The sequence below is a fragment of the Oncorhynchus clarkii genome, chromosome 5, assembly GCF_045791955.1.
Source record: "Oncorhynchus clarkii lewisi isolate Uvic-CL-2024 chromosome 5, UVic_Ocla_1.0, whole genome shotgun sequence".
Lineage (NCBI taxonomy): Eukaryota > Metazoa > Chordata > Actinopteri > Salmoniformes > Salmonidae > Oncorhynchus > Oncorhynchus clarkii.
Genome location: NC_092151.1, coordinates 9,728,604 through 9,742,224, shown reverse-complemented (window position 1 = coordinate 9,742,224; position 13,621 = coordinate 9,728,604). Strand labels below are relative to the sequence as shown.

General features: G+C 41.9%; 1 protein-coding gene and 1 non-coding gene across 2 annotated transcripts in view; both read right to left on the bottom strand.

Annotated features, from left to right (window-relative positions):
- Positions 1–730: 730 nt before the first annotated feature.
- LOC139408312 (chromodomain helicase DNA binding protein 1) overlaps positions 731–13,621 on the bottom strand; it is a 47,268-nt gene continuing 34,377 nt past the window's right edge. The window contains exons 29-37 of the mRNA XM_071152039.1: positions 8,961–9,083; positions 7,122–7,259; positions 6,440–6,691; positions 5,532–5,660; positions 5,248–5,426; positions 3,480–3,579; positions 3,251–3,302; positions 2,814–3,054; positions 731–2,561 (exon numbers count right to left, since the gene is read on the bottom strand). Of these exons, the coding sequence (XP_071008140.1) occupies positions 2,195–2,561; positions 2,814–3,054; positions 3,251–3,302; positions 3,480–3,579; positions 5,248–5,426; positions 5,532–5,660; positions 6,440–6,691; positions 7,122–7,259; positions 8,961–9,083 (1,581 nt within the window). The 3' untranslated portion in view covers positions 731–2,194. The remainder of the gene's footprint in view (positions 2,562–2,813; positions 3,055–3,250; positions 3,303–3,479; positions 3,580–5,247; positions 5,427–5,531; positions 5,661–6,439; positions 6,692–7,121; positions 7,260–8,960; positions 9,084–13,621) is intronic.
- LOC139410343 (small nucleolar RNA ACA64) lies at positions 6,767–6,894 on the bottom strand. Its single transcript, XR_011634504.1, has one exon. It is a non-coding gene; the product is annotated as a small nucleolar RNA ACA64 (small nucleolar RNA).

Genomic DNA, 13,621 nt, shown 5'->3' with positions numbered 1-13,621 from the left:
CAAAGGGTCTGAATACTAATAAGGTATGTTTTTTACATTTTTAATACATATGCAACATTCTAAAAACCTGTTTTTGCTTTGTCGTTATAGGGTATTGTGTGTGATGAGGGGAAAAAATGTAATCCGTTTTAGATTAAGGCCGTAACATAATATGGAAGTGAAGAGGTTTGAATACTTTCCGAACGCACTGTAATCCATTTAACAGGATGGGAGGACAACACAGTGGAGTCTGCAGAGGGGAGAACGGCTCAATGGCCGGAACGGAGCAAATGGAATGCCATCAAACATCTGGAAGCCATGCCGTTCTCGCCAATTAAGGTGCCACCAACCTCCTGTGCATGAAATTGAAACATGCTAATATCAGGTACTTTGACCTCTTATTGTTTATCAGTTAGAAAATGCTAAAAGTTAACTGTTGGTGACAGTAGCTAGGTAAACAACCAATTTGTGGATTGTATTTTCTCATAGTAAGTTACCAAAAAAGCAATTTGTTATTTGGGTGAATGATCTATTTAAAACTTACAGGCATGCCTCCTGTAGCTAATGATAGCATAACCACAGATTTTATGCTGTCCTGGTATATTGTCTCTTAAATCGGTTGAGGGAAAGATGGATTCTGGGTCATAGTTTAATCCATTGTAAAAAACTGGGGACCACTGTTACAGGACATAATCCAGAATTCCAGTATTGTGACATCTGCACCAACACGAAGACCATTCCAGATTACAAGTGAGTACAGTGATTGAGTTTAATGACTTTATAAACTATATAAAACAATGATCTTAAAAATCCATGCATTTTCAGTGTAAATTCATTTTGAAATATAGAGAAAAAAATCTATGTACAACTGAACTGTAACAGCAGCTTCACTCCGGCTGTTCACCAGAAATACACTTGGCTGCATAGAAGATTTGACATTATTGCCTATGTTAAAAAAAAGAAAAAAATGATTTCTGTAAAAAGACTAGTTTATTTGAGATCTTACAGGCGTATTGTATTTGATAGACCCCTCCTGGTTTTCCACGACATGTTTGAGTAAAACTTGAGCTTTCAACTCGTCTATTCCAACATGTATTCACAACAGAATTCACAAAAGAAACAAATAAACGAAGAAGTTGCTCTAGAGCCCTCAAACTCAACTCTGGACCTCCAAGCTAGTTCACTGCTTTTTTTCATTCTTCTCCTCTAATCAGGGACTGATTTAGACCTGGGACACCAGGTGGGTGCAATTAATTATCAGGTAGAACAGAAAGCCAGCAGGCTCTGGACCTAGGTAGGCTAAGAGTTGAGTACCCCTGCTCTAGGGGAATAATGAACTAATAGAATATTTCCCCGTTTACCAAAGTTATTCTGAATAGCATTTATCATTAAAGTTAAGTGTTGTACGAAACTGACATTTAAAACGGACAAAAAAGCCTGAGTTGATGGGGAAAGGTAAGAGTTGTAATAACAAACCCAAAAGAGCCTGAGAAGAAAAAAGCCCATTGATTTACTATTTTACAATAATTTACAGTAGTATAATTCGTGAAAAGGGACATTTTAAATTGCTCACAAAAAAAATCCTGGTTATTTTACAGCGGAGGCAGAAATTAAATAATTAAAGCATGATGCAAAAAAGAAAAAAAACAGATCGTCAAGGTGGTCACTAGAAACACTGTAAACGAGGTACTTTGGAAGGTGAGCCCAAGTCATTCAGACTGCTTTTTGACGAGACCCTTACATCCACTCTTAGCATGATTATGAGAGAAATACATAAACGTTACTTTTCTTCTTGATTTAAACACTTCTTTAAATAAACGTGAAAACCACATTAAAACGTGAGAGAGACAAACAGTCAATAGCAGGATCCAGTGTCGTGGGTTGGTGAGACAGCACTCGAGGGTATTTGTGTCCGTTGGAGTAGAAAAAGGCGTCCATTTTATAAAAATAATAAAAGAAACTATGCTGCGACACCGATGGCACAGCTTTTAACTCTTAAATACAAAAATATGCAATTTGTCTGCCAACCCGCTCCCACCGCCATCGTTCCTGGGACGTGGTCCACCGTTGGAGATAGGACACCACAGATACAGTGCGTAGTACAGCTTTGTTTACTTCCACAGTCCCCATAAGGCATTTCCTGTGTTCAACGCATGTCTATGGCTGATACTCTCCCCGCTAGGCTAGCTCCTCCAGCCCAGGCCGACGCTGGCGGTTATGTCTTGCGGCTGCTCCAGATCTGCTCTGGCGTGCTCTTGTGGTCTGACGAGTACTCGAAGGGCGACCGGTGGCCTAACGGCGAGCGTCCATCGTAGGGCGAGCGCTGGTCGCGTGGCGAGCGTTGGTCACGCGGCGAACGGGGACCGCTGGCCGATGCCCGTTGGTCCATCTGCCAGTCTGCGTGGTAGCGGTAGGAGTCACCTCGCGATGACGACTTGTGGTGGCCCGATGAGTAGTCGGAGCCCGAGTGGTGTTCGGAATGGGAGCGGTGGTCTGAGTGGGAGCGCTCCTTGCTGTCCATCCGTCCGTCTCGGCCTGACCGGTGCTCGTCCACCTTCCTGTGCTTACTGTCGCTGTAGTATCTGATGAAGAGGACACCGTGAGCAAGACTGACCAGCACAGAAAACTAATATACAGAAATTATTAGTTACAGAAATGTTTGATCCACAATGGGACCAATTTATTAAGCATCGAGTTGCACTAGATTCTAGAAATAACGCCCCAAAACCTAATCAGTAGAACAATAATGAAAATGCCCTGAATTGGCACCAACTTGAAAAGAACCATTTACCAAAAAAAGGGGAGAGCCTTTAAGAGTATATAGTTGGTCTTACCTGCTGTCCTGCCGGTCTGACCTGTAGTGGTCTCTGTGGTCTTTGCCGTTGCTGAAGGCCGAGTAGGGTCTCTTCCTGGAGTCCCCCCCGCTCCCCGACATCCTGCTGTAGGGGTCGGAGGTGTGCCTGTCCCGGCTGTCGCGGTCCTCATGGTAGCGCGACGCCGAGTGATGCCTTTCAGAGCTGTAGCTGTCCCTGCTGCTGTCGTCGTGGTGAGAGTTGTCCTTCAGCCTCTCGATGTCTAGGCCAAGAGGACGGGAAGAAGAACCGGGATTAATAAGGCCACACACACACACTTGCTTTTCTCATTGTTCATTAATATTTGTTTTATGTATCCTTCATTTAACGTGGTCATTAAGATGACGACCCCCCCCCCCAAAAAAGAGAAACTAGTCCAAGATGGTGAACAAACAGACTAAAATGGTGAGAGTTCATACCTGCATGTTTAAAGCCATGGGTATTTACAGTGCTAGTGATCCCATCTGCTGCCTGTAAAACAGATCATCATAAAACGCTGCCATTCAAATTTTATTTGGAAAGATAAGAAATGCAATCTATATTTGTATCACTTTATTGCCCAGTTAAGCCTTTATGAAGTGATTGAATTGTATTTTCATATCCCCGACATGCTGGAACAGCAACTCTTTCATCAGGGCTTATACATACCTGAGCGTTCTCTTGTCTTTTCTTGATTGCGTGCTTATACAGTTTATGCAATTTTCTTGCATCAAATTCTGTAAATTTTGAAACAAATATCCACAGGTTTCTGGAGATAAGGGGGGGAAAAAGTGATTTAAGTCAACACTGGTCATTGATACAACGAGCCCCATAACAAAGTAACGGTATGAATGCAGTCAAAGGTACATAACCAGCTCAGTTGGATTGGTAAAGGACATAAATCCACATGCCCTGAGCTCTGTTTCCATAACCCCAGTATTATGAAACGTTACAAAACTTCTAAATCAGGAAATTAACATTCTGTCAGTTTGCCAAGGCCATGCCTGTCCTATCTCCCCAAGGATGGGATGATCTTCAATGTTGTTTGTATTTATAAAAAAGTATTCCAGCCTGTGTGAATCTGTAAAGGATAATCAACGAGGGGCTATGCGTTTTCTGGAAAATAATGCACAACGTGGAAGGTTTGTTCCACAACACGCTAGAACGCATAGAGCCCCAAGTTAATTATCCCTTTTTGGCTATAATTTAACACAATTACCTCTGAAATGTGTTCATTTGCAGGTAGAAAAGTGTTCAACATCCACTGAAGTAGCTAACAAGTTCACTAGACAGCTACAGGAGTTGCCTTGGTAACCAAACAGACCAAATCAGTCCTAGTTTGCCAAATCAAATTCCACATTGCCAATAATGTTTTCAATTCGACTTTTGTGTTCAAAAGCAGCTGAAACATGTAAGAATGAACTACAGCCATTGAATTGTACCGTGTAAATATACTGTGTGTCATAGGGAAATAATGCACCCTCTAGAAAGCCCTTCAAGCCAATCAGAACGAGTATTCAACAATCATGGTATATCAGACATTATAAACTGGGTGGTTGTTGCCCTGAATGCTGATTGGCTGACAGACATGGTATATCAGACTGTATACTGCGGGTATGACGGAGCATGTATTTTTACTGCTCAAATTACGTTGGTAACCAGTTTAAAATAGCAATAAGGCACCTCGGGTTTGTGGTATATGGCAAATATACCACGGCTAAGGGCTGTATCCAGGAACAGCCCACATACCACACCCCCTCGTGCCTTATTGCTTAAATATACCACGGCTAAGGGCTGTATCCAGGAACAGTCACATACCACACCCCCTCGTGCCTTATTGCTTAAACATACCACGGCTAAGGGCTGTATCCAGGAACAGTCACATACCACACCCCCTCGTGCCTTATTGCTTAAACATACCACGGCTAAGGGCTGTATCCAGGAACAGTCACATACCACACCCCCTCGTGCCGTATTGCTTAAACATACCACGGCTAAGGGCTGTATCCAGGAACAGCCACATACCACACCCCCTCGTGCCTTATTGCTTAAATATACCACGGCTAAGGGCTGTATCCAGGAACAGCCACATACCACACCCCCTCGTGCCTTATTGCTTAAATATACCACGGCTAAGGGCTGTATCCAGGAACAGCCACATACCACACCCCCTCGTGCCTTATTGCTTAAACATACCACGGCTAAGGGCTGTATCCAGGAACAGTCACATACCACACCCCCTCGTGCCTTATTGCTTAAATATACCACGGCTAAGGGCTGTATCCAGGAACAGCCACATACCACACCCCCTCGTGCCTTATTGCTTAAATATACCACGGGTAAATAACAGTACCACGTATTTCAGAGAGCTTGATCTTAAAATCAGCAAATTGATTGTAATAAAATGCTGAATGTGAAAAAATATCAGGCGCATTACTTTCTCCACTGTTTGATCTGCTCGGGGTTGGAGTACTCCTTCAGACACTCGGTGATGTGGTCTCCGATCTTGATGAGGCACTGGCGCGTGTGCTCCAGCTGCTCGCGTTCCGACAGGCCCTTCTCCGGACGGTCCAGCTGCTTCAGGGCCGCCTTGACCGGTCGCATCCTCTCCTTACACTGAGGGACACAGACAGGATATACACGGTTAATGGAGGGCCAAAATTGGTAAGACAGTATTTTGTTACCGTCCCGACTCACTGAGCAGACTTGTGTGTGACTTACCACACTGAAGGTCTTCTGGTCCAGTTCCTCCGACTCCTCCGAGATGTTCTCTCCCCCTGCTGTGATGTGGACCGGAGTGTCACAAGTTTTCTTCACCTTCTCTCGTACCTCAGTCTTCACCTCGCTCGGCTGCAGGAAAAAAACAGTCACAATTAATAAGATGCTACGCAGAGACATTATAAACCTTGTAAATAAGACACCAAAGATCCTACATGCTTAACACAATAAATGACTAATAGGGCACAAAAATGTGTTAACACCACACACGGAAAAAAGACAAGTGACCAACCTTGACTTTAGTGCTAATACATTTATCATATTTGCAGTGCAACGAACTGCACTTCAAGTTTTTCAGTCCCTTCCAACTATTCACAATGTGGTGAAGTCTTACCTGGTCATGTCTATATATATTTTTTTTTTTTTAACTTAAAATGACCAAAACCAGATAAAGTAAGTAGAAAAGATAATGGAGTTATATATATATTTTAAATAAGAACATCTTTGAGAATTAACAAATCACCAAAATAAAAACTAGAGAGTCAGGGAGAATCAAAAATGTACATAAATGTGACATTGATTTTTATTATAATATGTTTGAGTCACTCAGATAGCAAACATGTCAAAGGCTATGACAACACGTGTAGAATTGCAGGACATTTGCTTTAAACAGCAACAGTGTCTATGCAGTCAAGAGTAGGGCGTCAACATTTTAAAAATTGGCCACGCCCACTACCCCCCCTAGCCACCGCCACTGACAAAAAAAACCTAGGGGAAACACTGTCAAATGAACATCAAATGCATCTTATCTAAGCCCAAACCCCTTCCAAACCTTAAATCAATTTTCCTAACCCGCTACAAACAATCTAATCTTACAGAAGCTGTATCCCATCTAGTCAAAACTATCTTACCTTCTCCCCTGTGACCTCTTCCTGTTCATGTACTGGATCCACGGGCTTGGTTTCCTTCTTCTCTTTCAGGTCCTTCTCTTTCACCTCGCGGCTCTCTTCTTTCTTCTCCTTTTTAACCTCTTTCTTCATCTCCCTTTCTTTGGGCTCCTTCTCCTCCTCTGGCTCAGGCTCCTCCTCTGGCTCAGGCTCCTCCTTCACCACCACGCGCTCCGTTCGACCCCTTCTGGGTGGCAGCTTTACCGGGACCACCTCCTGGGAGGTGGAGAGATGGTTAGAATAGCTTGACAGCCTCGATGCAAGATTACCTTAACTGAATTCTATGCGTATGCTTGTGGGCACATGGGTTTAATCACACTGCTATACAGAGCAGGCAATAAGCTTAACGTACCACAGTACTGTCGGCCCAGTTCTCTCTCCCTGGACAACTGATATATCCGAGGTTATTTTCAGACTGGGCCCTTACATTGAGTTTAGCTGACTGATTACTGGGGTTAATTTGATCTGTTACTCGTTATTTAATTAAGGGATCCCTTGTCTACTATCCACAGCCATAAGGAGTCTCCGATCATAATTGCAATAGGGTAAAGTTGCCCCTAGATGCTGATCTCGGTTCAGTTTGGCATTTTCCCCACTAATGGCTAAGGTTAGGATTGGGGGAGAGGAAGCTGATCATTCCACATACCTTTTCCTCCTCAATCTCGTCCTCGGAGGACTTGTCTGAGTGGGGCGTAGAGGACGGACTCTTCACCACTTCGTCCACCTTGGCTGGCTTCACAGCTTTGGTCTTCTTACTCCTCGGTTTCCTCTTCCTCCAATTGGCCTACAACAACAACAAAAAGGGACTTAATCATTCTTTACAACAAATTGAAAAAACACATGGGCCCTTGAAATAGAATGTGTGCTGGGTTTTGGACTTGTCAATGTCACAATTGGATGTTTAAAATGAGTGATTAATCATCCTCCTGGTGATTATATTTGCCACACTTGGATTTGGATTCTCTGATGGCCAAAGCCAGCTCAATCATTGGTCCATACATATATAAAATATGTAATACTATTTATATAATATATATTTTTTCCCACCATAGCCTTTTCAGAGACACTTGACACGTTGTTGATAAAACTGCAGACAGTTTGTCATGACTAACTTCTTGTTTTTGACACCAACTAAAACCACTCAACTCTTCACGTTATTAGGAGGAACTGACACTGTCATACAGACCAGACATGACAAAGAGACCAAAAGAGGTCTCTGCTCTGCTCTGATCAAATGGCAGCACCCACGAGATCAACAACATTCCTTAAAGCTGGTCTGGGATTGGTACATACATTTTTGGACTTGATAGTCAGCGATGCACAAAGTTAAAACAGAATATTGTCCGACTTCCGCAACAACTAAGAACGTGAAGCACAAGGCTACACTTCTCCACTGTTTGTCTTGCAGCTATCACATTGCTGCAGAGTGAAGGGCACCAGAGCATAAGCGCAGGTACTCCGTTGGAGACCGCAGTCTTGTATCGTGCAGCTCGTTGGACTGGACTGTCAGTTATTGTATCTTGAGCATAGTCAATGAATTTAAAAAGCTTCAATTCCCTCGCTTTCATCCCCCAGCCGCTTTGTTTTGAGAATCCCAGACTAACTTGAACTGTGGACTTCTTAAAGTGTAAATTTGAGACTAAATGAAACACTACACAACTCCTCACCTGCATATAGCTAGGAATGCAGACAGAGGAATTCATCATCTTATTGCAGAGGAACTGCCAATGGAAAAGGAGATGTACTAAAGCACACAGACTATGTATTCACGCCTGGCAACAACAAGGGCACATCCAATTTGTTGCAATTGTTTTCCTCCTTTCCGGGTCCATTCACAAACAAGCAAAATATTGTTAAAAATTAAATAAAATGTTGCCAAAACTTAAATACCGTGCACATAACATGAAAGGTATGTTTGTTCTATGTTGAGGAAAATATTGAACAAGTTTGTTTTTATGCAGTATAAGCACTCCGGAAGCCCACATTAGTTAGCATTCTCTTTGGCTTTGACTGGCGTCGTTAGCTTTGTGGCACAACAGCTAGCAATTATCCTAATGTTATCTCCATAAAATGTTCTCGGCATGTTGTGTCTAACATTTACCATTTTATGCATTGAACTTTGATTAAAAAAAGGGATACAGTCTGTATGGATTACGACCATTTGACACAGTCTAATATGCTAACTAGCTAATGACGCCAGTCAAAAGCTATGAGAATGCTAACGAACGAGGGCTTCCGAGTGCTTATACTAAGTTTAAACAAGCATACATTTTTTTCAATTATTTTCCTCTACAAAGAACTAACACAACTTTTATTTTTTTTGGCACATTATTTAAATAGTTTTGACAAAAGTAATTCATATTTTCTTGTTCGTGAATGGGGTGGGAGAAGGAATACAATTAAGTTCGATCAGGAATTGGGTCAAGTGGGCGTGGCAACATAATAGTGTGTGAAGAGTGTGATCCAGCCAGTTATGGACACATACCGTCCCTGCTTGCCTCTGTGCTTCCTTTTTGGCCAGGTCCTTGCTCAGTAATTTGATAAGATAGTCTGCTCTCGTCTGCAGTTGCTTGGCCTGCGGCTTCTTGTCAGGGTCGTCTGGTAGGAGCTGGTTCACACAAAGGAACAGATGGGTAAATGAATACAACTATAACACAAAAGCTCTTACCTAGTAGTAGTAGTGATGGTAGTAGTAGTAGTAGTAGTAGTAGTGGTAGTAGTAGTAGTAGTAGTAGTAGTAGTAGTAGTAGTAGTAGTAGTAGTAGTAGTAGTAGTAGTGATGGTAGTAGTAGTAGTAGTAGTGATGTAGTAGTAGTAGTAGTAGTAGTAGTGTGGTAGTAGTAGTAGTGGTAGTAGTAGTAGTAGTAGTAGTAGTAGTAGTAGTAGTAGTAGTAGTAGTAGTAGTAGGTAGTAGTAGTAGTAGTGGTAGTAGTGATGGTAGTAGTAGTAGTAGTGGTAGTAGTGGTAGTAGTAGTAGTAGTAGTAGTAGTAGTAGTAGTGGTAGTAGTGATGGTAGTAGTAGTAGTAGTAGTGATGGTAGTAGTAGTAGTAGTAGTAGTAGTGGTAGTAGTGATGGTAGTAGTAGTAGTAGTAGTGGTAGTAGTGATGGTAGTAGTAGTAGTAGTGGTAGTAGTGATGGTAGTAGTAGTAGTAGTAGTAGTAGTAGTAGTAGTGATGGTAGTAGTAGTAGTAGTAGTAGTAGTAGTAGTGATGGTAGTAATAGTAGTAGTGGTAGTAGTGATGGTAGTAGTAGTAGTAGTAGTGAGTAGTAGTAGTAGTAGTAGTAGTAGTAGTAGTAGTAGTAGTAGTAGTAGTAGTAGTAGTAGTAGTGATGGTAGTAGTAGTAGTAGTGATGGTAGTAGTAGTAGTAGTAGTAGTAGTGGTAGTAGGTAGTAGTAGTAGTAGTAGTAGTGGTAGTAGTAGTAGTAGTAGTAGTAGTGATGGTAGTAGTAGTAGTAGTAGTGATGGTAGTAGTAGTAGTAGTGGTAGTAGTAGTAGTGGTAGTAGTAGTAGTAGTAGTAGTAGTGGTAGTAGTAGTGATGGTAGTAGTAGTAGTAGTAGTGGTAGTAGTGGTAGTGGTAGTGGTAGTAGTAGTGGTGGTAGTAGTGATGGTAGTAGTAGTGGTAGTAGTGATGGTAGTAGTAGTGGTAGTAGTAGTAGTAGTAGTAGTAGTAGTAGTAGTAGTGGTGGTAGTAGTAGTAGTAGTGATGGTGGTAGTAGTGGTAGTAATAGTAGTAGTAGTAGTGATGGTAGTAGTAGTGGTAGTAGTAGTAGTAGTAGTAGTAGTGTAGTAGTAGTAGTGATGGTAGTAGTAGTGGTGGTAGTAGTGATGGTAGTAGTAGTGGTAGTAGTAGTAGTAGTAGTAGATGGTAGTAGTAGTGGTAGTAGTAGTAGTGGTAGTAGTAGTAGTAGTAGTAGTAGTAGTAGTAGTGGTAGCAGTAGTGATGGTAGTAGTAGTGGTAGTAGTAGTGGTAGTAGTAGTAGTAGTAGTAGTAGTAGTAGTGGTAGTAGTAGTGGTAGTAGTAGTAGTGGTAGTAGTAGTAGTAGTAGTAGTAGTGGTACTAGTGATGGTAGTAGTAGTGGTAGTAGTAGTGGTAGTAGTAGTGGAAGTAGTAGTGGTAGTGGTAGTAGTGGTAGTAGTGGTAGTAGTGATGGTAGTAGTAGTGATGGTAGTAGTAGTGGTAGTAGTAGTAGTGGTAGTAGTAGTAGTGGTAGTAGTAGTAGTGGTAGTAGTGATGGTAGTAGTAGTGGTGGTAGTAGTAGTGGTAGTAGTAGTGGTAGTAGTAGTGGTAGTAGTAGTGGTAGTAGTAGTAGTGGTGGTAGTAGTAGTGGTAGTAGTAGTAGTGGTAGTAGTAGTAGTGATGGTAGTAGTAGTAGTAGTGATGGTAGTAGTAGTGGTGGTAGTAGTAGTGGTAGTAGTAGTAGTGGTAGTAGTAGTAGTGATGGTAGTAGTAGTGGTAGTAGTGGTGGTAGTAGTAGTGGTGGTAGTAGTGATGGTAGTAGTAGTAGTAGTGATGGTAGTAGTAGTAGTAGTAGTGATGGTAGTAGTAGTGGTGGTAGTGATGGTAGTAGTAGTGGTGGTAGTAGTAGTGGTAGTAGTAGTGGTAGTAGTAGTAGTGGTAGTAGTAGTAGTGGTAGTAGTGATGGTAGTAGTAGTGATGGTAGTAGTAGTGGTAGTAGTAGTGGTAGTAGTAGTAGTGGTAGTAGTAGTAGTAGTGGTAGTAGTAGTAGTGGTAGTAGTAGTAGTGGTAGTAGTAGTGGTAGTAGTAGTGGTAGTAGTAGTAGTGGTAGTAGTAGTAGTGATGGTAGTAGTAGTGATGGTAGTAGTAGTGGTGGTAGTAGTAGTGGTAGTAGTAGTAGTGGTAGTAGTAGTAGTGATGGTAGTAGTAGTGGTGGTAGTAGTAGTGGTAGTAGTAGTAGTGGTAGTAGTAGTAGTAGTGGTAGTAGTAGTAGTAGTAGTGGTGGTAGTAGTAGTGGTGGTAGTAGTAGTGGTGGTAGTAGTAGTAGTAGTAGTGATGGTAGTAGTAGTAGTAGTAGTGATGGTAGTAGTAGTGGTAGTAGTGATGGTAGTAGTAGTGGTGGTAGTAGTAGTGGTAGTAGTAGTGATGGTAGTAGTAGTAGTAGTGATGGTAGTAGTAGTAGTAGTAGTGATGGTAGTAGTAGTAGTAGTAGTAGTAGTAGTGGTGGTAGTAGTAGTGTTGGTAGTAGTAGTAGTAGTGATGGTAGTAGTAGTGATGGTAGTAGTAGTAGTAGTGATGGTAGTAGTAGTAGTAGTAGTAGTGATGGTAGTAGTAGTGATGGTAGTAGCAGTGGTAGTGGTAGTAGTAGTAGTAGTAGTAGTAGTAGTGGTAGTAGTAGTAGTGGTAGTAGTGATGGTAGTAGTAGTGGTGGTAGTAGTAGTGGTAGTAGTAGTAGTGGTGGTAGTAGTAGTGGTGGTAGTAGTAGTGGTGGTAGTAGTAGTGGTGGTAGTAGTAGTAGTGGTAGTAGCAGTAGTAGTGGTAGTAGTAGTGGTAGTAGTAGTGGTAGTAGTAGTAGTAGTGGTAGTAGTAGTAGTAGTAGTAGTAGTGGTAGTAGTAGTGGTAGTAGTAGTAGTAGTGTGGTAGTAGTAGTGGTGGTAGTAGTAGTGGTGGTAGTAGTAGTGGTGGTAGTAGTAGTGGTAGTAGTAGTAGTGGTAGTAGTAGTGGTAGTAGTAGTAGTTGTAGTGATGGTAGTAGAAGTAGTAGTGATGGTAGTAGTAGTGATGGTAGTAGTAGTAGTAGTGATGGTAGTAGTAGTGATGGTAGTAGTAGTGATGGTAGTAGTAGTAGTAGTAGTAGTAGTAGTGGTGGTAGTAGTAGTGGTGGTAGTAGTAGTGGTGGTAGTAGTAGTAGTGGTAGTAGTAGTAGTAGTGGTAGTAGTAGTGGTAGTAGTAGTGGTAGTAGTAGTAGTGGTAGTAGTAGTAGTGGTAGTAGTGATGGTAGTAGTGATGGTAGTAGTAGTAGTGGTAGTAGTAGTAGTGGTAGTAGTAGTAGTAGTGGTAGTAGTAGTAGTAGTAGTGGTGGTAGTAGTAGTGGTGGTAGTAGTAGTGGTGGTAGTAGTAGTAGTAGTAGTGATGGTAGTAGTAGTAGTAGTAGTGATGGTAGTAGTAGTGGTAGTAGTGATGGTAGTAGTAGTGGTGGTAGTAGTAGTGGTAGTAGTAGTGATGGTAGTAGTAGTAGTAGTGATGGTAGTAGTAGTAGTAGTAGTGATGGTAGTAGTAGTGGTAGTAGTGATGGTAGTAGTAGTGGTGGTAGTAGTAGTGATGGTAGTAGAAGTAGTAGTAGTGATGGTAGTAGTAGTGATGGTAGTAGTAGTAGTAGTGATGGTAGTAGTAGTAGTAGTAGTAGTGATGGTAGTAGTAGTGATGGTAGTAGCAGTGGTAGTGGTAGTAGTAGTAGTAGTAGTAGTAGTGGTAGTAGTAGTAGTGGTAGTAGTGATGGTAGTAGTAGTGGTGGTAGTAGTAGTGGTAGTAGTAGTAGTGGTGGTAGTAGTAGTGGTGGTAGTAGTAGTGGTGGTAGTAGTAGTAGTGGTAGTAGTAGTAGTAGTGGTAGTAGTAGTGGTAGTAGTAGTGGTAGTAGTAGTAGTAGTGGTAGTAGTAGTAGTGGTAGTAGTAGTAGTGGTAGTAGTAGTGGTAGTAGTAGTAGTAGTGGTGGTAGTAGTAGTGGTGGTAGTAGTAGTGGTGGTAGTAGTAGTGGTGGTAGTAGTAGTGGTAGTAGTAGTAGTGGTAGTAGTAGTAGTAGTGATGGTAGTAGTAGTAGTTGTAGTGATGGTAGTAGTAGTAGTAGTGATGGTAGTAGTAGTAGTAGTGATGGTAGTAGTAGTGATGGTAGTAGTAGTAGTAGTGATGGTAGTAGTAGTGATGGTAGTAGTAGTGATGGTAGTAGTAGTGGTAGTGGTAGTAGTAGTAGTAGTGGTGGTAGTAGTAGTGGTGGTAGTAGTAGTGGTGGTAGTAGTAGTAGTGGTAGTAGTAGTAGTAGTGGTAGTAGTAGTGGTAGTAGTAGTGGTAGTAGTAGTAGTGGTAGTAGTAGTAGTGGTAGTAGTGATGGTAGTAGTGATGGTAGTAGTAGTAGTGGTAGTAGTAGTAGTGGTAGTAGTAGTAGTGGTGGTAGTAGTAGTGGTGGTAGTAGT